Here is a 24,316-nt window from a genome sequence, read left to right on the forward strand (position 1 = left end):
AGGCTGATCCTTCTGTTCAGTGAGTGCTACACTGTTAGAGGAGCCGTGTTTTGGATAAGACATTATACCTGCCTGTGTCTTCCCTCCTCAAGTTAAAAAGTCCCCAGGCAGTATTTCAAAGAGAATTCCCACCAGTATTTTGATCCCTAAGGCCTTGACAAATTGAATTGAGCTAGAATCATATGATTTTTTTTTCTCAGGATGGATGCAAATGATAAAAAGAAACTTTCCAAGCACAAATTAGAGTCATAGAGATGGACAACATGGAAACAGATCCTTTGGTCCAACCCATCCATGCCGACCAGATCTCCCAACCCAATCTAGTCCCACCTACCAGCACCCGGCCCATATCCCTCCAAACCCTTCCTATTCATATACCCATCCAAATGCCTCTTAAATGTTGCATTTTTTTTTACTGGAAAATTCTTGAGAATACAGAAGCCTTTCTCCAGGATACTGTAATGAAGACAAAGAAATGTGAATGCCAGAGATATGAAATAATATCAGAGCATGCTGGAGAAACTCAACAGGCAGCAACATGGAGAGGGAAATTGAGTCTAATATGATCCTGTTTTTTTAAACCATCTATACTGGATATTTATGTAGGTTGAAATTAAAATGAATACATGCTGGACATTTACTCCCTGCAGAGGACTGCATTAAAAATGCACTGAAAATAGTTTCAGTATTTTGCATGTAAATTTTAATCTTCCTCTTTCTCCTGCAGGGAACCCTGGTCAGGTTTTCACAGTAGAAAATGACAGTTATGTTTTTGAGCTCGAACTCCAAGAGGCGGGAAAGTACAATGTCAATGTAACAACTGTCAGCTCCTTTGGAATCTGTCCGACTAGAGAGAGCTCAACCAAGAAAGCTTTGACGTTTTACCTGAGTAAGTACGTTGTTGCATGAATGAGGTAGCTCCTGCAGACAAATTCAATTTCAGAGCCACGCTTAGGAATTGAATCCACAGTTATCTCAGAGCAGTGGCAAAAACACTGTGCAGAACAGCTCTAAGCATTGAACCCACAAATAAGTAAACAGGTCCCACTGCCTTCATGCCCAATTAATGTGTCAGTTATAAGCATGTGCATTGCATGTTGAGCAACTGCTTTAAAACTGTGGATGTACTGTGCTGTCCCTCAGAGTGTAAGGAAATATAGATACCCCCTTATACAATTGTCAAAACATGTGTGCAGTGGGCCAAGCTTAATGCTTTAACCGTCGCATGAACTTTAATTGACTGAGCTTGTTTATAATCGACAATTAATGGACAATATGAGAACTAGCAGCAAGATGGTGTAATATACTTCCTATATGTACCTACATTTCTTCAGAAAATGATGAATGTCTGTAAAATATACCCATGAATTTTAAAGCAGAGAAAACATTGCGTCATTTCATTTTTGATATTCATGGAAAGAGACACATGTTGTCTAAAGCTTTTCACCTGACACTGATTGATCTTAATGTCAAGCTGTCAAATTTCAAATAAACACAAGTTTATGCTGCCTTTTCAGGTGCAGTATAAGTTGAGTCATTGTTAGACATTTGACATTTTTGCTTCATGTTCCAGTGTATTCAGAACTTTTAGTAAAATTTTAAAACCGAAGAGAAGGCTGCAAAGGTTGGTCACCTGACTTCTTTTTGTGGATTAATTCTGCTCCTCAGGTTGAGAGCTATTGAAAGCAACACTCCAGGCTGATGTATCAGGGCTTTCTTGAAACGAATTCAAAAGAGTAACTCCGAATTGAATGCATAATTCAAACACTGACACTGGATGACTCTCAAGGTGTCAAATAACAATGCAGAATGATTGGAATCGACAGACACTTCAGCTTTCGTTTAGGAACAGGACTTTGAACTTGTGGAAGTTCACATAATGAGGCAGCCATGTTTGTTCTCTGCATTTTGAAATTTCTTGCAGGGGAAATTTCCCTGCTTGCAGGCAGAAAAATTTTGTAAAAATCAATCAAATCAGCTTCAAGCCATCCAATTATTCAAAGTCAACAGGTCTGCCATGGAAGTGACTGAGATAATTGCTTTTTGTAACAGTACTATTTTACTTTCATCTGTATGCAAACATTGTTTGGGTTGTTTGTGGAAACGAAATGTAATTTTTAGAAAAAGTCCAGAGCGTGTGTGCGCTAGTGATTTACCTTGTACACACGCCACATGCAGTGGATGAGGAAAGCAGCTATCCACCACCAACTTGAGGGTGGTTAGGGAGGGCTGATAAATGCTGGCCTAGGTAGTGAAACCCACACTCCACAAAGGAACAAAACAAAATGTCAACCTCCCAATAACGCATGCTGCTGGAATTGCTTATTGGGACACTTAGTCTGGGAGTATGAAAGCTCAGATCCTTTATATTCCAACACTGAGCATTAGCAGTAAAAAGGAACACACAAATTCTCTTTGTGACATTTACCCCGATGAGTGCAAGACAAAAAGCTGTGGTGACATGGTTCTCTTTACCGCAGTATTCGAGTTCTATACTATCAAGTTAGCGGGTTTTGTTTTCTTTGTTTAGAAAGGCATGCACCTTGTTTCTGCCAAAATCAATTTTTTATTAATGTTGATAGGAAAGGAATAGGTTTGTAAATTTAAAATATTTAACTAAAGCAGCATCGAAGCTGGTTGGAAACTTATCCTCAGGCATGATCACTGGAATTTTGTCAAGGTTTGTCAATGATTAAGACAGAAAATTAGGAGCTCTACAACACGCATGGTGGAAAGTCAGAAGTTTGACCTTTTTAGCTCATTCTCAGTGTTATATGTTGCAATTTTTAGACAGGGTGCAAGTGGACAGGTGGCTGTAATATCAATTCGCGGTGTATATAATTTTACATTTTCTACTAAGGCTCTATCCCGTATTAAATGGGCAGATTACTGTTAATTGAATATTTGTTAAAGGAATGGTGTGATCTTTTAGTTAAAGCCTTTTCTCTTGGGCATTGAGGCAGTGGGCATTTATCTGAGTTATTGACATCCTTTAGTTTGTTTTAATAGCTCCCTTTTCCTGAAGCCTGCAATTTGCTGCATTCCTGATACTGCAGCAATCAATATATGTTGCAGCCCAGACAACGAGATAGATGGCAATTCATTTCCATCTTCCGACAGTGCTACATACATCAGTTGAACTGCAGCAGTCACGAAGAGAGGCTGATGTATTTCAGATTTTGCGATGCCTCAAATAATTTGTTTTTCTCAATACCCAATGACCTGTGTTTACATACCTATTCACTGCAGTAGCAGAATCTGTAGATAGCTTGAGTTCTTGGTGAATGATTGCATTCGCAAGTATATTTTATCAGAGTAAATGAGAGACCCAGCAGGGCCAGAAAAGGAATTACAGGTTTCGTTGTTGATAAGTCTCGTTCTTTCAACCTGCTGCTCAAAAGCAGTTGATGAAGTATAGTTCAGGATATATTCCAGAGCTTATAGAATCATAGAATCTTTAAAGTGTGGAAACAGGCCATTTGGCTTAATGAGTCCACACTGACTCTCCGAACAGCATCCCACTAAGACCCACACCCTTTTTACTCTACATTTACCCCTGACTAATGCACCTAACCTACACATCCCTGAATACTATGGGCAATTTAGCATGGCCAATTCACCTAACCTGTACATCTTTGGACTGTGGGAGGAAACCGGAGCACCCAGAGGAAACCCATGCATCCATTCCCAGCTAGGCATGTCAAAGATGACTTGTCTTCACACCTTCACTGCAGATACTAGAGGGTGAATAGTGACATACACTGTAGGCTGAGTCTGAATAAACCTCTGGACTGGGATGGCTACTTCTTTGAGAACAAAGGATAACATGACCAGGCTTCACTGTAACTAGATCTCCCAGATTATTGCAGATAAACCAGACTGCCTTTCATACCATCCTTATCTTTTATACAGCACTATTTATATAAATATCATGTGAACACAGATTATTGTTTCATCCCTTACTTGCTTCTCTTGGCCTATGTTCCACAGCCTTGGCTATTGTTACCATTGTAATATATATTGACAATTCAATTTTAACTTCCACCATTTGATTTTTTTACCTGAGAGCTTCATGTGGTAAATTCTCTTGTTAAAAAGACACAAATATGGATTTTAAAATTACTGCATGTTCACCTGACCATGATTGAAGGAAGCTTCATGTGACCATGGTGCTTGCGCTGAAGTTAACATTTTTAACTTGAAACCAAGTAACCATCAGCTTCAGGACAACTTGCATGTCCTATTTAATTCACAAATGTCTGATAATTTCACATGAGTCAAGTCTGAACTGTCAGTCAGCCAGCTTGGAAAGAGAACAGAGCCCAAAACAGCACGGTGGCTCAGTGGTTAGCACCATGGAGCCAGGTTCGATTCTAGCCTTGGGCGACTGTCTGTGTGGAGTTTGCACATTCTCCCCATGTCTGCATGGGTTTCCTCTGGGTGCTCCGGTTTCCTCCCATAGTCCAAAGATGTATAGGTTCAATTGTCGATATATATTACAATGGTAACAATAGCCAAGGCTGTGGAACATAGGCCAAGACAAGCAAGTAAGGGGTGAAACAATAATCTGTGTTCACATGATATTTATATAAAGAGTGCTGTATAAAAGATAAGGATGGTATGAAAGGCAGTCTGGTGTAGGTTAGGTGCATTAGTCAGGGGTAAATGTAGAGTAATAGGGGTGTAGGTCTTAGTGGGATGCTCTTCAGAGAGTCAGTGTGGACTCATTAGGCCAAATGGCCTGTTTCCACACTTTAAAGATTCTTTGATTCTATAAGCTATGGCATAAATCCTGAACTATACTTCAACAACTGCTTTTGAGCAGTAGTTTGAGAGAAGGAGACATGAATTTATCAACAACGAAACCTGTAATTCCTTTTCTGGCCCTCCTGGGTCTCTCATTTACTCTGATAAAATATACTTGCGAATGCAATCATTTACCAAAAACTCAAACTCAGATTCTGCTACTGCAGTGAATAGGAGTCAACCGTTAATCGATTGCAAGTTTAAAATCTAGTACTTGAAAACCTCAAATAACTTCCTTTTCAAAATTTTTCTCAATGCTCACACCACATATAATCCCTTATAATCCCGTGTTTGAGTGTACATGTGATGATGAGCTTTTGTTTTTATTCCTTAGGGTTAGTTTCAATAATCTCACTCAAGAAAACCTTGGTAATTGGTCCCCATTATTAGTGATTTGTATTTTAACTTAAGTGATAATTGTATGCTTAAAAGAGGAAAAATAATGTTTTAACCAATCTCGAGAGGTTTAAAATGTGGGACCCAATCTTCCCCCTCATTATCTGACAGTAACACTGAGTAGAAGGAGAGGCTAGTGTCAGCTATGGTGGCCTTCTTTGGGTGATGATGTCCTTCCTATTCTGTGGACAGAGTCTTCAGTTGTTGCACGTATATACGAATGATGCAAGTGTCCAGCAGTTTGTCATCACCACAGGAATGCAGATAGCTACGCCAGAGAGGTAGGACCAGCAGCAAACAGACACTGGTAACCTCATAAACTGTTAAAATGAGGATAAAAATTGCCAGTGTTAATGTGCTTAGCATCAAATTGGCTACGCGATGTGTTTCTACGATGGCCTTCCTGCCCAACGTTAAAGCCGATGTCCTGTTTCTGCAGGAGTGTGGGACACTCCTGAAGAAGGGCTTATGCCCGAAACGTCGATTCTCCTGTTCCTTGGATGCTGCCTGACCTGCTGCGCTTTTCCAGCAACACATTTTCAGCTACAGGAGATGGTCCAGCTTGTGGGCCCATGGGCCGTCACTTTGGTCGGGGGGGCAACGATAACTACGCCTCCGGCCTGGGTATCCTGATGCGAGGAGGCAACTTCACTATCTCTGAGGTTAAGGAGGTGGTGGGCGGGTGCCTCCTCATCACTGACGTCATGTACGGGAATGTTCCCCTGAGACTGATTAATGTGTACGCCCCAGTGGGTAAGAGTGAACGGTTGGCCGTCCTGCAGCAGCTTCCACTGTTGCTGGCTATGTCCAGGCCGGAGACTTCAACGGTATCATTGATGCAGATGGACGATCCAGCGGGGGCGGGGGGCGGGGGGCGGGGGGGGGGGGGGTGGTGGGGGTGGGGGTGGGGGGGAGGGGTGGTGGGGTGGGGGGGGGGGGGTGGGGGGGAGGGGTGGTGGGGTGGGGGGGGGGGTGGGGGGTGGGGGGGAGGGGTGGTGGGGTGGGGTGGGGACAGTAAACTGGATGCCACGTCCAGAGCACTGATGGACACGGTAAAAGATGCCAAGCTGCATGACGTCTTCAGCACCCCTACAGACGGAGTGCAGCGTAGATACACCTGGGTCACGGGCAGACGGGTCTATCCGCTCAAGGATAGATTACCTGTTTGTGTCCCGAACGCTCTCGGTCAGATCCACCGACATCAAGCCGGTGTTCTTCTCTGACCACTGCCTCCTGCTGGCCGACCGTCACCTACAGGACGAGCAGCGGGCTGGTAAGGGAACGTGGAAGCTGAACACAAAGCTGTTGACGCTGGGAAACATTGAGGAGCTCAAGAGGAACTACGCAGGTTGGAGAACTGTGAAGCCCCTCTTTGTGTCCCCAGCGGACTGGTGGGAAACAGTAAAAGGGAACATCAAGAGGTTCTTCATCCTCAAATGTGTTCAGGAGGTGAGAGAGAGGCGGGGAAAACTGTCCCAGCTCCAGGAAAGTATGCAGAACCTGCTCCTGCTGCAGACGATGGGTGTCGATGTCATGGAGGACCTCGAGGAGGTGAAGGGCCAGCAAGCCTCGCTCTTTGCGTCTGAGGCCTCCAGGATAATCTTCTGGTCCAGGGTCCGCTCGGTGGAGCAGGATGAGACGTGCTCACGTTTCTTCTTCCAGAAGGTGCACAAAGAGAGCTCCGTGCTCAGCAGCCTGAAGGAAGAAGATGGCTCGATAACGTCATCTCAGGCTGACGTCATGAGGATCAGTAAATCCTTCTATGCCAGTCTGTATGACGCAAAGCCGACCGACAGCGTGGCCTCCCAGTCGTTCCTGTCCTCTATCACGGAGGTCTTAGACCACAGAACACAGGAGAGGCTGGACCAGCCGCTATCTCTGGACGAGCTGACCAAGGCCCTCGAGTCCTTCGAAAAGAATAAAACTCCCAGAAGCGATGGCTTACCGGTCGAGCTCTATTCTGCTCTGTGGGACTTGATTGGCCAGGACCTGCTGGAGGTGTATGTCAGTATGCTTCGGGCAGGTACCATGAGTGAATCCATGAGAAAAGGCATCATCACCCTCATCTACAAGTGGAAGGGGGAGAGGGAGAAACTCAGAAATTGGAGACCAATCTCACTGTTGAATGCGGATTACAAAATCTTGGCAAAGGTCCTCGCCAACCGGGTCAGGTCTGCTCTGGGGTCGGTGATCCACCCTGACCAAACCTGTGTTGTACCGGGCAGGAAGATCGCTGAGAGTCTCACACTCCTCAGGGATACGATCGCCTACGTGCAGGACAGAGGGTTGGACACCTGCCTGATCAGCCTGGACCAGGAGAAAGCCTTTGACAGGATACCACACACGTATATGAGAAATGTTCTCTCCAAAATGGGCTTTGGGAAGGGAATCTGCAATTGGATCAGACTGCTCTACACCAACATTGTCAGTGCAGTCTCAATCAATGGGTGGGAATCAGATAGCTTCCCAGTCAGATCTGGAGTCAGGCAGGGCTGCCCTCTCTCTCCTGCCTTGTTTGTGTGCTGCATAGAGCCATTTGCCGAGTCCATCAGGAAGGATGCGAGCCTGAGAGGGGTGACTATTCCTGGCAGCAGGGGCCTGCAGGTTAAGGCCTCCCTGTACATGGATGATGTCGCCGTTTTCTGCTCGGATCCACTGTCCGTGCGCAGACTCATGTGTATATGTGACCAGATCAAACTGGGCCTGGCCTTGCTGCCACGGAATGCTCTGAGTAATTGGACCGTTCCATGTCACCTGTCCTTCTTGGAGAAGTTAATGAAGAAAAACACCTTTGATCACAAGTCCATCAGGAAGTGGTCAGCGCATAGTGTCCTTGAGACCCTTCGGGAAAAGGAGAGGGCGGATCCTATCGAGCGGTTCCCTGAGCAGACTGTCAAAGCCATTTGGCAGAATGCCTCATCGCCAGAACGTTCCAACAAGTACCAAGACATGGCTTGGCTGGTGGTGAGAAGGGCTCTGCCTGTGAGATCCTTTATGCACGCTGCCCTCGAAGCACCTGCGGAGGGGACGAGACTGTCACACACTTCCTTCTGGAATGTGCCTACACAAAGGAAGTCTGGAGAGGAATGCAGTGGTGTTTGTCAAGGTTCGTCCTGAGCAGTGCCCTGGTCTGTTCCCCGGGATGCACACCGAGATGAACATCAACTGTGCCTGGAGGATCATCAACTCAGTGAAAGATGCTCTTTGGTCTGTCCAAAACCTGTTGATCTTCAGCTGGAGGAGTTGACCCCGACTGAGTGTTGCAGACTGGCACATTCCAAGGTCCAGGACTACGTGTTGAGGGACGCGCTGAAGCGTGGGGCAGCTGCTGCCAAGGCACGGTGGGGAAAGACCACTGTGTAACGTCTGACTGCCAAAGATGAACATCGGGCCCACACAGTAAGTGGGCTCTGCTGAAGCCTCAGCTAAATATATGGATGGTAAACTTACAGACCTGTATATACGAATGATTAGTTCCGATCTCTGAGTATTTAAAGAAATAGAATGTAAACATATGTATGGCACCACCAATTGTACAGATCATCAAAATATTTTATGAATAAAGAATATTTTTGAAATATAAAAAAACAAATCAATACACTACTGCATTTCTAAGAAGGGAGATATTGTCAGCAACGAGAACCTCATTCAAATTTTGAGGCACTTTTAGAATATTGTGTGCAATTCTGGTCTCCCTGATATAAGAAAAATGTTGTGAAACTTGAAAGAGTTCAGAAAAGATTCACAAGGATTGGAGGGTTTTGATCTCTAGGGAGAGGCTGAATAGACTGGGGTTATTATCCCTGCTGCATCGGAGGCTGAGGGAAGACCTTATAGAGGCTTATTAAATCGTGAGTGACCTGGTTAGGATAAATAACCAAGGTATTTCCTGCAGGGTAGGGGAGTCCAAAACTAGAGGGCATAGGTTTAAGGTGAGCAGGAAAAGATGTAAAAGGGACCTAAGGGGCATCTTTTTCACTCAAAGGGGTGGTGCGTGTATGGAATGAGCTGCCAGAGGAAGCGGTGGAGGCTGGTACAATTACAGCATTTAACAGACGTCTGGATGGGTATATGAATAGGAAGGATTTAGAGAGATATGGGCTAAGTGCTGGCAAATGGGACGAGATTAATTTAGGATACCTGGTCAGCATGGACAAGCTGGACCAAAGGGTCTGTTTCCATGCTGTACGTCTCTGACTCTTTGACACTGCGAAAGGATATGCAGACAATCAGGACGGAAAGGTTCATATCAAAGCCTTCACCTTTAATGATCACAGTCCTGAGTAACCCATGTAGCTAGCTCTTGCAGGATCTATCTCCAGGATGGAGAGCAGCTGCCTCATAGCTCTTCCCAGTTTGCCTATCTGGAGCAGACCACTCTGTGTGAGATAAGATTCATGGCACGTCCTGTGCATTCTTATTTTGCTGTCATTCTTTAAGACTCTTGCTCACACACAACATATTTAAGAAACTGCTAACAAAGATCAAGTCATCCCAAGCAACAGTATGATGCGAGAAAATAGCTGTCCATGATCAGAACAATGCAATTTAGTGGGCATACTGTTTCAGTTAGTGTTGCTCCTGTCACACTGAGCTGTACTGGCCAAGGTTAAGTTTACTCTGAATATTGTGAAAAGGAGTAAATCCAGCTCTGCTGATTGGCTGTCGGAGTGAAGCATTCCCATTGGGGTTGGATGGAAACACTTTCTGCACTGTTGATGCTAATGTTATCGTACCTCTTAGAGCAGGACTTCCAACTAATTGTCAGTTTTCCTCATTGAAGGTTGAGTTTCACATTTACTACAGTATTGCCTGACACTTGTATTTTTCAACCTGCCATATTACAGCACAGAAAGAGGGCCTTTGGCCCATCATGTCTGTAATAGTCCATCAAACACTGATCTGTACTAATCCCATTTCCCAGCACTTGGCCCATACCATTGTATGCTATGGCATTTCAAGTGTTCATCTAAATGCTTATAAAACATTGTAGTGGCTCTACCACCCTTGCAGGTTGAGAGTTTCAATCATCTCCAGCCTCTGGATAAAACACTTCTTCCTTAAATTCCCTTTGAACTTCCCACCCTGACCTTAAAGATTTGCTTCCTGATAACTGACCCCTATACTAAGGAGAGAAGTTTATACCTATCACCTTCAAATTGCAGCTCATAATTTTGTAGATCTCTATCAGGTCCCTCCTGGCCACCTTTGCTTCAAGGAAAACAACCGCATCCTATGTTGTTTCTCTTCAAAGCTGAAATGTTCCAGCCCAGGTAGCATCCTCCATCCCTTCAAGTGCAATCATGTCCTCTTCTGCCCTGGTTCTGACTCTGGAGCATACGTGTGGCATTCACGATAGGCAGAGACATCTCTGCGCCTTCCCTGTAGAGAAAGAGAAGGAAAGAATGGAATTGTAGCTTGGGTTGGAGAATGAAGCAGTTGAGAGTGCCCCAGCAAAATGCTACTTTCTAATAGATGTGATTAGCAGCAGATTTGTCAAGGACTTCTTGGGGGAGGTCTGTCTCCCAAATGTGATTGTCCAGACGGTCACTGTGCAGCCTCCTTCATTCATAACTTCAGCCTTGCTTCTATCACTGTCTGTCACTATAGAAGTATGTACTGGCCCTGAATTGTTTGTAGCACCAGATCTGTACAGCATCGATGAGGAAGCAAGTTGGAGTGTGCAGTGAAGAAAGGGAAATGCTCTTCGAACTTGCCTTGTCTCCGTTGGTCATCTTTGGGCATTTTTGTGCGTTCTTTGCTGAGAGGAGGCAGGTAAGGTGTCCAGCCCAACATTACCTGAGGGGGTGCGGCTGAACCACAGAAGGTTAGCAGCTTCAGCAAGTAGTCAGGGATGTTAGAGTTTATTGTGAGGGGAACTGAGTGCAAGATTGTGAATGTGCATTATTGAGCACACAAAGTGGTCACTGCACTTAGAGAAGAAGGTTAATGTATTTGAAGCATTGCAGAAAAGCTTTACTAGATTAATACGTAGAATGAGTAAATTGCCTTATGCGGAAAGGCAAGACAGATTGGACCTGTATCCTCTGGAGTTTAAAAGTATCAGAGGTAACAACAACTGGTATATAAGATCTTGAGGGGACAAAGTGGGACAATCTAGAACCAGGGATCATGGTGTAAAAATAAGGGGATGCCCGTTTGAGATGAGGAAACATTTTTTTTCCCTGAGGGCTGAGGGTCTTTGGAATTCCCCTCCTCAAAAGGTAGTGGATGCAGAATATTCAATTTTTTTTCTGAGACCGAGATAGATTCTTGATGACCAAGGGGATGAAAGATTATCAGGGATACGCTGGAATGCAGAGGTGACGTTAAAATCAGACCGGCCATGATTTTATTGAGTGGCTTAGCAGCCTCAAAGGATAGAGTGGCCTACTGTTATTCCTTGTTCATATGATCTTCCTGAATGCTTACTTCTGCCATAAGTGGATGTCCATCAGTGGGTGCCTCCTATTCTACACCTTCCAATGAGTTTGCAGGTCATCAGCTCGCATTCTTTTCCCCTCTTTCTTCCTTTTCTGAGGGTGAAGTCACTGCCCAGTCTTAAATCCAATTCCTTGAGTCCTCCTTGTCTGACGGAAATTGCGGTCTTGAAAGAGGCTGGACCGCTGTAGAATGGAAGATTTCTGGTCCATGAGCTGTTCATTGCACTCCTAAAACATAATAAAAGCAGAATTTTCAGTACTTCCTGTGTGAAATTAAGTCGCCCCAGAAACTTGTATGTGTATCCCTCTGCTGATGAGTAGTCAGTGAAGAAACTCTGCCGCTTCTCCTCCCAATTATTACACATACCCATGCTCTACGACTCCAAGACATCACAGTGTTGTTAAGGTCCTGAGCTTCCCCTTTAATGGCTACAGCAGCCCTTTAAGAGATTCAGGCTTGCCCAGAGATGTGCATACCTCTCCCATCTTTTGATTATATTGGACACATTGACCAGTTCGAAATGAAGGGAAAGAATCTAAACTTCAGAGAGGTCTAGAACAGCAGAAGCTGATGAAGCCGATTTACAACATTACATGGGTGGCAGAAGGGGTGTTTCCTGAAATGATAAAACAACTAATTATGCATATGTAGGAATGTCCAAACAGTGTACATGATTGATTGTCATTAAATGAGTCAGTGTAGAATTTGTTGACTTCTTATGGAGAGAAGCAGGGCAGCAGAGATGAATCGTAAAACATAAAGTAATGGAAAGCACAATTACTGTAACATATATCATCTGTTGAATCTCTCAAAGTCATATCCATTTTCCTTTAAATTGAACTTTGCAAGATGAAAACATTACCTCGAATGAAGATGTGGCACATAACAAAATGTGCCACAATGTTGGAGAGAATATTTTCCATTAAACTCTTGCCTGCTTTCAACTTTCTCTTTTGTTTCTCTTTTGCTTTCTTTTTGTTGTCTGTTCCACTTTTTGTTATTTTTCTGTTTTTTCTCTCTCTTTTGGTTTCTTGCTGACTTTCACTCAAGGGACAGAATCCTGTGCCCTCACCCCTGGTGGATTTCGTGGCAGGGTGCGTTTAATCAGATGGCAGGTTGCATAATTAATGCCATCTTAAAGGCCTCATCCTATCCTTGCTTGTATTAACTCTGTCTCCAACTCATCCTACACAGATGCATGTTTGCTCGCGGCCTCCTGGGGTTTAGATTGGCAGCTCCTTATTCAAAGGTCTTTGGTGGTTTGATCTAAGGACCCTGCATTAAAAAGTTGCTGGAAGGGAGTCCTGTTGAGAGAGACCCTCCTGCACTCACTGCCAACCTACTTCCTCAGGGACCCCCATCCTGCCTTCATTCACCTTTAGCCCATGTCCTGGGGTCATAGGTGGGTGAACTGCAGCAGCAGCTACCAGTTACACCAAGGCATTGCTGAGTGCAGGTGATCAGCTGTAGTCCTTGGCTTCTGTCCACGTGGTGTTTGAGCCTGGGGAAGGCTCTTTATTCTTCTCTTGCATGCTTGAGTATGACAAGATGCAGCAAGCCTCCTCAAGCAGAGGTCCTTCACGACCATCACAAGCTGTCCAGCTAATATCATGATCCTCACAAGATTCTGTCCAGGTGCTCTCCATTTTCTTTCTTGTGCTTTTGAGACGGCCTGGCAGATGAGAAGTGTTTAAATAGCTCCACGGTCATATTCTTTAGTATCCACTTGGTGTCAGCAACAGCTTGGGTTGTGAATTGAAGTCCAAGTATATAATCTAAAATGACACAGCAGTGCTCTACAGAGAGAGTGCTGCATTGTCAGAAGTCTTTTTTTCTTCAGTTGTAATGTTAAATGCAGGCTTTATTTGCACACTGGAGTGGATGGTAAAGCGAGCGCTCCTTGTGTTTTAATAAACCAGTATCGTCAAAACCAGATTATCTGGTTGCTCATTTACCACGTGTTCCTGCACAATAGTCACTGTGCTCCAAAATAATTTGTTGAATGTAAAAGGCTTTGGAATTCCCTCACAAAAATGTAATATGGTTCTTTGTAAATACATTATCTTTTTTGTTATTTTTCAGTTATCCTTGCGATTACTCAAACTGATTCATGTTCTGCCAAGGCATTTGATTTACCATTGTAGAAACATCAAAAACTAACGATGCCCTGCAGCTACATTTACGGCCATTCGGTTATATTCTTCCCAAGTCCGGTGCTGTTTCTCTTTTCATGGAAGATTACTTGACGTGTTTTTCTTTTTGAAGGTTCCTTTGGGAAGTGGTTTAAGGAGATCACTGAAAGCCCTCAGAACATCGCTGTGAAGGTGCTGAATTCTATTACAGCCCACGTATCCTGGACTCACTCACAAGACAACAACTACGATAGTATTGTGTCGATCGTATCTCTGTCTTGTCAGCAGCAATTAGAGGGCCAGAGAATTGAGTCCCATTATTGCTACAAGGTATTGGCTACTGTTACCTATGGATGCACATTAAATAAAATGGAACTGTTTGCTATGATATTGTTTATTAATTCAAATGATTTAAGTATGAAAGCCACCTCAAATTTTCCCCACTGCCAACAGCACTATTTAGGTTTCCATCTCTCCATTTTTCATTTTCCATACACAATATTTCATTTCTTCATTATGAATGAAAGTAGACAAGATATTCTGCCTCGTGTGCAATCCAATATGCAGTCCAATTTATCCTTTCCTTCCTCTGTTCTTTGTCAAATTTATGCTCTGATCTTTGCAACTGTGATCCAGAACTCTTAGTACGAAGTTGTTCCCTACCACAGAGTGCAGAAACAGTATTTATATTGTTAGGCAAGGAAGAGGATGCTGCCAAAATCATAGTGAAAGAAGAGGCAGTAGCGATACTGATCGGACTAAAAGTTCATAGAGTGGCTATTAAATATTCAGGACCTTCATAAAGCACTATCCTTAGGTACTGAGGGAAATAGGAGTAAAAATTATAGAGGCACTGGCCATTATTTTCCAATCCTCCTCACTCACAGGGGTCCTGCCAATGGACTCAAGAATTGTAAATGTTCAAGAAAGGATGTAAGGATAAATTAACAATTCTGTGCCAGTCAGCTTGGCATCAGTGGTGAGAAAGTGTTTAGAAATAAGTTTGCACTGGATTATTAACAGTCAGTTGGATAAATATGGATTAAATAAGGAAAGTCAGCAAGGATTTGTTGAACGGCTGGAGACCAGAGCCGAGAGTGTAGTGCTGGAAAAGTACGGCAGGTCAGGCAGCATCCGAGGAGCAGGAGAATCAACGTTTCAGGCGTAAGCCATTCATCAGGAATGAGGCTCATAGGCAGTGGGGGTGGAGAGATAAATGGGAGAGGGGGTGGGGCTGGGGGAAAGGCAGCCAGGAATGTGATAGGTAGATGAAGGTGGGGGAGAAGGTGATAGGTCAGAAAGGAGGGTGGAGCAGATAGATGGGAAAGATGATGGACAGGTCAAGAGGGTGGTACTGAGTTGGAGGCTTGGGAATGGGATAAAGTGGGGGGAGGAGGGGAAATGAGGAAACTGGTGAAATCCATATTGATCCCGTGTGGTTGCAGGGTCCCAAGACGGAAGATGAGGCATTCTTCCTCCAGGCGTCGGGTGCTTAGGATTTAGCGATGGGAGGCCCAGGACCTGCATATCCTTGGTGAAGTGAGAGCAGACATTGAAGTGTTCAGTCACAGGGTGGTGGGGTTGGTTGGGGCAGGTATCCCAGAGATGCTCTCTGAAACGTTTTTTTCCCAGAGGTGTTCTCTGAAACTTTTCCACTCCACTCATTCATGGGATGAAAGGCTTCTCAGATTGAACAGGTTACAACTACATCTATTGGAGTAGAGAACAATGATAGATGATTTTATTGAAGCAGAAGATCATGAGGGACACGGATAGAGTGGATACTGAGAGGATGTTTGCTGTTGTGTTAGGGGAAGGTGTGAGACCTAAAACTAGGAGGCATGCTATAAGAGTAAGAGGTCTCCATTTTATGACTGAGATATGGTGAACTGTTTTTCTCTGAGGGAGTGTGGAATTCTCTTTCCCCAAAAGATAATGTAGTCTGGGTCTTTCTTTAACTCACTGTGAATAAACAGTTTTTTGATAGATAAGGGAGTTGGAGGTTCTGAGGTGCAGAGAAGAAGTGGAGCAGAACACAAATTCAGTCAGCCATGATGTTACTGAATGACCTGTTTCAAATCCTGTGTTCTAGACTTGTCTTTGGGCCCGAACCGAGCTGGGACATGCTGAGATCCTCTTATCGATTGCCAGCATGAATACGATGAGCTTGTGGCTTCCTTTTGGGCTGTAACCATTTTATATGTTTGGCTTCAATTGCAGTTTTTTTTCTGTCTTTTTGTCTCTCTGATCATCTTTTAATATCCCCTTTGGATTTAGTGATTTATCTTTCCTTACATTTGTTTAATGCCCCACTTAGAGCCCTTTTGATTTAGCCTGAGCTTGTTGGTTTGGGAATATATTCTTCTTGCAGGCTAAGCACTATACCATTTAAAAAATGTCCTCCTGACACATCAGAGTATACTGGAGCACAGTTACTGTAACTTTAGGTACAAATTCTTCTTACTCAAAGTGAAAGAAGTAAATTCAGATCTGAGCATTAAATAATAAATAATAACATGTTAAAAATGATGACTGCCCCAATTGTTTTTGTTCCATATAGTCGTCTGAACAGAACATGTAGAACGGGTCAGATAGCTCAGTGAACTACAGGATATAGAATAAAGCCAATAGTACACATTTAATCCCAGTGACCTGCCTCTACATCTAAGCCAAGGTTTGTGACGCCATTATTCTCGAGCAGTATATCACCATATATCCCTCTCGCATGGAGAGAGATGCAGTTTGTAAGTTAGTTCGCTGAGCTGGTAGATTTATTCTGCTACGTTTTGTTACCATGCTTGGTAATATCACATCAGGGAGCCTCCAGTGAAACGCTGGTGTCCTGTCCCACTTTCTGTTTGTATGTCTTGGTCTGTTAAATGTGGGTGACATAATTTCCAGTTCTTTTTTCTCAGAGGTTGGTAAATGGGGTCCAACTCAATATGTTTACTGATGGATTTCTGGTTTGAATGCCAGGTCTCTAGGAATTCCTGTGCATGTCTCTGCTTAGCCTGTCCTTGGATGGATGTGTTGTCCCAGTCAAAGTGGTGTCCTTCGTCTGTGTGTAAGGGTACTAGGGATAGTTGGTCATGTCTTTTGGTGGCTATTTGGTGCCCGTGTATCCTGGTGGCTAGTTTCCTGTCTGTCTGTCTAATGTAGTGTTTGTTGCAGTTCTTGCAGGGTATTTTGTAAATGATATTCGTTTTGCTGGTTGTTGGTATGGGGTCCTTTTAGTTCATCAGTAGCTGTTTTAGTGTGTTGGTAGGTTTGTGGGCTACCATGATGCCAAGGGGCCAGAGTAGTCTGGTGGTCGTCTCTGAGATGTCTTTGATGTACGGTGGTGTGGCTAGAGTTTCTGGCCGTGTTATGTCTTATTGTTTGGGTTTGTTGTTTAAAAATAGGAGGACTGTGTACATTGGGTACCTGTTGTTCTTGAATATGCTGTACAAAGTTTTTTTTCTTCTGCTGCTCATAGTTCCTGGGTGCTGCAGTGTGTTTTGGCCCATTTAAATAATGTCCTGATGCAGCTTGTGGGTATTGGGATGATTGCTGTTGTAGTTGAGTATATGGTCAGTGTATGTGGCTTTCCTAAAAATGCGGGTCTGCAATACTCCATTGTTTGTTCAATTAGATGCCTCCAGTCCTTTATAGACTATGGCTACTACATGTAGACCACATGTCTTACTAGCCACTGTTTCATTAAGTGAATCTTTCTAGATTTACATTAAGGTACCACAACTTAATAAGCTAATTCCTTAACTTGTAGAGTAAACCATCAGCCATGTAATAGGTGGGTCTAGTGTTGCGACTAAACGCACATTCCAGCCCTTCCTACAGTACTTTAAGCTGGATCAAATAATTGATCTCTGCTCTAGACGAGAATCTATTCAATGGCCCACTGACTGTTGAAATGAGAGGCCTTTTCATTAAGAACTAGTGGCTGCATAACGTTGTAATGCCGACAGAATTTATTAGTTTAGCCCCAAGATATCATGTGCAAAACCATGTACACTGTTAATGTGTTTTTCATTATTCTAATTTATAACATGCAGGCATTTGCCAAAAATCATTTTGCAAGATGTGTTTTTGAAAACAGACTCGTTTACTTTGAACAATGAACTCGAGTATAAATGGCACCAAGCTGGAATTTTAATATTGCAGTTTCTAATACGTGGAAGGAACAATGAGATTGCCAGTGGAGACTTGTGTGTGTATGTGTGTGTGTATACACACAAGATTAAATATTAACATGCTGTAAAAGAGTCAATCTCCATAAATAATATAGACCTGATCTGACTGTGAAGGGTAAAAAGGACTGATATCTCCGCAGTGACTGGACAATAATTGTTTTGGAAGTCTTAAGAGTCCTGAAATTGTTAGGGTATCAAAAGCAGAAAAATACTTGACTTCTGCAAATCTCTTTGCTTTATCAGGTAAATCTGAGCAGTAACATCATTGAAAACCTAATGCCAGGAGCGTATTACCAGGTTGTGGTCTACTTGAAAAATGGCCCTGCTGTTGGCCCTCCTTCTCTCCCAGTTACATTTGGTTTGAGTAAGTATTACGCAATCCATGACAGCACCTTGACAGTAGGCCCTAATGAGGCTGAACGTGAATAGAATTACCTCTTAAAAACCATACGGATACAAACACTGATTGTCAGATTGAACATCCTTTGCCGTCCAATTGCAGTGCAGATAAAAGCCCTTCAGCCCATCACATCTCTGTCGATTGAATACAACCACCTAACTATTATACTTGATTCCCTTTTTCCAGCAGTTGGCCCCATACTCTTGTAGGCCTTGGCATTTGCAAGTGAACATCTAAGTATTTCTTAAGTATTATGCAGCTTTCTGCCTCTACCACCCTTACAGGCAGTGAGTTCCTGTTTGCCAGCACCCTCTGGGTGAAAACGTTTTTCCTCTAAACCTCCTGCTCCTTACCATAAATCTACATCTCCTGGTCATTGAACCCTCCACCCAGAGGAAAGTCTCTTCCTGTCTATCATATCTAATCCCCCTCATTATTTAAACATCAGTCATGACCCCACACAATCTCCTCTACTCTGAAGAAAATAGTCCCAGTTTATCCAATCTCCCTTCATAACTGAAACTCTCCAGGCCAAGCAACATCCTGGTTAATCTCCTACGCACCTTCTCCAGTGGAATCATATCCCTCCTTTTGATATGGATTCCACAGCTGCACACAATACTCTTGCTGTAGTCTAAGTAACATTTTGTATGGTTTTTCATGAGTAAGGTTTTATTTAATATTGAACTACACAGCACAAGGGGGAGAAAGTGTCAAATATTTTGCTAATATCCAGCACAACATTGGCAATAGAAATCATGTCAGAATCTTTCTGCGGAATCCCTACTGCCTTCTGCATCACCCTTCCAGCATCTTTCATGACCTCTGGATATTGTGAAAGTGTTTTCCAGTCAATGAAGTGTTTTTTGGTATATCACCATAGATATAAAGGAACACTGTAAACAGAACAAGAAGGAATAGAGTGTTTCACTGAACCCCTTACCTTATAAATTCCAGGGATCCAGAAGGGTATTACACCATGGACCAGTGTATAGGAAGGTCTGACAGCTGAGCATCTCCAGATCCAAGCACCTCAATCTGTCCTGCACCAAAACCTTGAAGGGAACATTAATTAAAGAATTCATGCGACTGTTTTGTGGACCCCACCTATAGTCCATCAAATCTACATTCAGATAATGATGAAGCTATGTGATTCAAAACTTCGTTTATTCCATCCAGCTCCCTAAAAGTCGCCATGCAAGTCGAAAGGGTGATAAAGAAGACATATGGCATGCTTGCCTTTATCGGTTGGGGAACTGAGTACTAGATGGGATTGCCAGGTGCAACTTTCTAAGACTTTGGTTAGTCCACATTTAGAGTATTGCGTCCAATTCTGGCCCCCACGTTACAGGAAGGATGTGGAGGCTTGGGAGAGGATGCTGCCTGGATTCGAGGGTATGAACGATAAGGAGAGGTTAGAAAAACTCAGATTGTTTTCTCTGGAGTGGCAGAGGCTGAGAAGAGACTTGATAGAAGTCTATGAAATTATGAGATACATGGGTAGGGTTGATGGTCACCAACTTTTTCCCAGAGTTGAAATATCCAACATTAGGAGGGATGTGTAGGTGGGTATTTTAAATGAGATGTAAGGGGCAGGTTTTATTTTACACAGAGAGTGGTAGCAGTCTGGAATGCATTGGCAGGGTTGGTGGTGGAGGCAGATACAATAGGAGCATTTAAGGGACTTTTAGATAAGCACTTGAATATGCAAGGAATGGAGGGATATAGTCCAAGGGCAGGCAGAAGGGATTAATTTAACTTGGTGCCATGTTTGGGTGGCACGGTGGCACAGTGGTTAGCACTGCTGCCTCACAGCGCCAGAGACCCGGGTTCAATTCCCGCCTCAGGCAACTGACTGTGTGGAGTTTACACATTCTCCCCGTGTCTGCGTGGGTTTCCTCCGGGTGCTCCGGTTTCCTCCCACAGTCCAAAGATGTGCAGGTCAGGTGAATTGGCCATGCTAAATTGCCGTAGTGTTAGGTAAGGGGTAAATGTAGGCGTATGGGTGGGTTACGCTTCGGCGGGGCGGTGTGGACTTGTTGGGCCGAAGGGCCTGTTTCCACACTGTTAGTAATCTAATCTAATCTAATCTAAACACCATGGGCCGAACGGCTTGATCTTGTGCTGTACTGTTCCATGTTCATTCATTATTAGGTCTCTGCTTTAGTTATGGATCAGAGGTTAATATTACTTCTCATAAAAGTCTCCTTAATAATGGACAGACTCCTAGTTTTAAACCTATTCTTCTTTCCACAGAGCCATCAGGAGTGAAGAATCTGATATTATACCCTTTGGGCCCCACAGCAGTAGTGTTGACCTGGAGCAGACCTTACTCTGTGGTGTTTAAAAAGTACGTTGTGGAAATGTACCATCATGATCCACTGAACCAAAACTCAAAATGGAAAACCATCCAAGATATTCCATTCACAATTGCCTTAACAACCTCGATGGTAATTCAATTCACCGTAATGATTACATTTTGGGGACCTTGAGTTCATCAAGTTGGATTGTTGGCTTCATCACTTGGATAGTGAAGCAATTGAGCAGATAGTCCACAGTTTGTAGAAGTTGCCTTTCTCTCCTCCCCCCAGCCCCAGTGAAATTAATGGGACGAAAATCAGACAGTGTGGGTTAAGGTTGGATGATTCACTTGGTCATTTCATCTCCCAGAGGTAAACATTTTTGTCTTCACCACATTGTCACATTTCACAGGTATGTGAACCTTCACTCCTTATATTCATAGTTGCTCAGATCAATTGGTAACATACCCAGGGAGTGAAAAGTGAACCCTTCTTTCATTGAGTTCATTAGTTGCTCTTGTTTTCAGGAGGTGATAGAATCAGTGTAACACCTGACTATAGTTTAGACTTTGGATTTAGACTTTAGAATATTTCAACAACAGGATCTGTGGCACAGTGGATGTGTCCCTATCTCTAGATTAGAAGGTCAAGTCCCATAAGGTGTGTCATATATGTCTGAAAATAACGAGAACATTTTAGCTAAGAAATTCTAATAGTGATGCACTGTGAACTTTAAGGAGGTTTTAGGTTCAGCTATCTGCCTAAATAGATAAAATGTCATAAATAGTAAACATTTGATACTATTGCAGTAAATCACTTTTAATCTCACAAGAGAGTACCTTCCTTCTCTCACCTTCCTGAGAAGCCACTCGCTTAATTGTCATTCTAGCTGCAAGCAAGTAGGGCAATATGGGGTGGTACGGTGGCTCAGTGGTTAGCACTGCTCTCCTCACAGTGTCAGGGACCCAGGTTTGATTCCACCCTCGGGCGACCTCTGTGTGAGGTTTGCACTTTCTCCCTGTGTCTGCATGGGTTTCCTCCCGCAGTCAAAAGGCATGTAGGTTAGGTGAATGACCATGGGGAATTCAGGGTCACAGAGATAGAATAGGGGGATGGGTCTAAGTGGAATGCTCTTCAGGGGGTTGGTTTGGACTCGATGGATCAGATGGCATCTTTTGCACTCTAGGGATTCTGTGAATATGTTTCCAACAGTCAATGTTTTTATTTTCTGAAAGGATGGGCTTGCATTTCACTTGAATAACTTTTCTGCTCTCCCTTGGACATTTGACTGAAATTATGGCAGGAATGTTAGCGATTTAGCCTGCCATGGGTGGATCAGTGATGCTAGAGGTTTGACACCTGAGAAATGCAAAAGACAGGGTTTCCCCATACTCTAACTTTGTGACGTGTGTCTGATAACGTTGACAGTTTCTGTGCCTGGAAGTCACCCTCAATAACCTGGGTTTCTCATGAAGCAGAAACATTCCTTGGTGAGGGTTAGAAGCATGCAGAAAGGCATTTTCTTGTGATCTTATGCTACTCGCCTCCTGGATCCTTACATCTCTGGAGCTGATGGGTTTCCTGATACCTAACTTTGCAGAGTTAAACTTATGAACTTACAAGTTAGGAACAGAAGTCGACTTTTCAGTTTCTTGAGCCTCTGCCTTTCATTAAGCTGATGGTTGAGCTGTTTGTGTCTCAAGTTCCACATTCCATCTACCCCTGATAACTTCAGATTCTTCAAGGCTAAGGAATCAATCTATCGCTGCCTTAAATATATTCACTGAGCCCCACCTTCATTGCCTCTGAGGCAGAGTTGCATACTTTCTCAATCCTCAGAGGGAAAAATAATTCTGCACATCTCTGACCGGAAGGGCTATCCCCATATTTTGACACCATTGTTCCTGACTGACCCACAAGAGGAACTCTGCTTTCCATGTGGACCTTGTCTAAACTATTCAAGATCTTGTACAATTCAAGTTCCCACTCACTCTCCAAAACGCCAATGGAAATAGGCTTAATCTTTTCAAGCTATCGTCATAAGACAGCACACTCATTCCAAGCATAAACTGCCTCCAACACATTTACATCCATGCTTAAATAAGGGAAACCAAAAATCGACACAGTGTTTGAGATATAGTTCCATCAATTCCAGGTACAACTAAGCTCTGAGATCCTTATTTTTATGTTCAATTTCTTTCATAATAAAGGACAGCACTGTAGGTCTTGCTGGATTTTGTGCACTACCATTTTATAATTTGTGGACTAGACCAGCTGGTTCCCACTGCACCTTGGAATTCTGTTTGAGTAAGTACTCTATTTGAGGGTTACTCTACTTGTTTATTCGTCCTGCCAATGTGAACAGCTTCAAATTTTTCTACATTGTGCTCCATCTGCCAGTTTTTTGCCCACTCATTCATCCTATAAATGTTCCATCTCTAACCACCCTATCCTCGTGCTGCCCTATTTACCTTTGCATTAACTGTAAATGTAGCTGCCATGTCTTTGCTCCTAAATCATTGATATCAACTGTGACAAGCCGAGACTGCATCCATTCATCATATCCTGCCAATCAGACAAAGACGCAATCATTCATACTCTGTTTTCTGCCAATTTTCCATCCATGCTAACTGGTACACAAATGCCAAGAGCTTTGATTTCCTACAATAAGGTCACCACAGTCCAATGGGTTTGCTTTCTCAGTAGACAGAATAACTGGTGTTGGTTTAGCCTGGGAGTCACCAACCCTTGGGTAAAGGATGGAATTGGGAAGATAGGATCTTGATGGTAACTCCAGTCAATCTAAAAATCGAAGCCATGCTGTTGGCATCACTCTACATTGCAAACTAGCCTTTCCACAATGAACTTTGATGTGGCAATGTAACGTGTTCTTCAAAAAAGAAATCAGGACCAAGTCTCATTATAACGTTTTAAACTGGCAACCCATTTCCAGTGGCCTCTTCAGTGCCACATCTTTTAAGACCCAAAAGAACTGTGGGAATTATAAATCAGAAACAAAACAGAAATAGTTTGCAAAGCACGGCAGGTCTGTCAGCAACTGTAGAGAGACATCAGAGTTAACGTTTCAGGTCTGGCGACCTTTCCTCAGGACTGGACTCAAAATGTTACTTCTAATTTCTCTCCACAGTCACTACTAGACCTGCTGAGTTTTCCAGCAATTTCTGTCTTTGTTCTACATTTTTAAAAGCCAGACTTAGGCAGATTGAGTCCACAGTTCAGATTAAAGTTCCTCCCTCCCTGACCTCCCAACTATCATTATTGGCATATTTTGTGTATCTTAAAATACAGCTGCTCTTTACCATCTCGTGTACCATGACAGAAATGACGATTCAATACCAATCTGCCCCAGTCTGGCTTTAAAAGATTCATCCCTGAAGTTATTCTAGTAAAAATAAATTGACTCCTCAACAAAACCTTCACATTCTTCTTCAGAGGTGTCTAGAATTAGTAACAATAGTCACGATGGAATTAACTTTCTTCATATCATTTCATCAAACGTCATTGCTATGTACTCCATGTCTCTGTTTGTAAAGGACATTAAAAGATCAGTTTTTAGCAGGATAGACTTTTCAACCTTGGCAATATCAGACAATTGCATGCTACTTAATCATCACGTGATGCAACTAG

The 24,316-nt window shown here is 43.2% G+C and overlaps 1 protein-coding gene across 5 annotated transcripts in view; it reads left to right on the plus strand.

The window, feature by feature from the left end:
* ptpro (protein tyrosine phosphatase receptor type O) overlaps positions 1–24,316 on the plus strand; it is a 175,336-nt gene that overhangs the window by 93,253 nt on the left and 57,767 nt on the right. For all 5 annotated transcript variants that reach the window (XM_072562175.1, XM_072562177.1, XM_072562176.1 and 2 more), the window contains 4 exons: positions 728–889; positions 13,912–14,108; positions 18,212–18,332; positions 20,625–20,818. In XM_072562175.1, the coding sequence (XP_072418276.1) occupies positions 728–889; positions 13,912–14,108; positions 18,212–18,332; positions 20,625–20,818 (674 nt within the window). The remainder of the gene's footprint in view (positions 1–727; positions 890–13,911; positions 14,109–18,211; positions 18,333–20,624; positions 20,819–24,316) is intronic.

This window comes from Chiloscyllium punctatum, chromosome 44, assembly GCF_047496795.1.
Source record: "Chiloscyllium punctatum isolate Juve2018m chromosome 44, sChiPun1.3, whole genome shotgun sequence".
NCBI classification, from domain to species: Eukaryota; Metazoa; Chordata; class Chondrichthyes; order Orectolobiformes; family Hemiscylliidae; genus Chiloscyllium; species Chiloscyllium punctatum.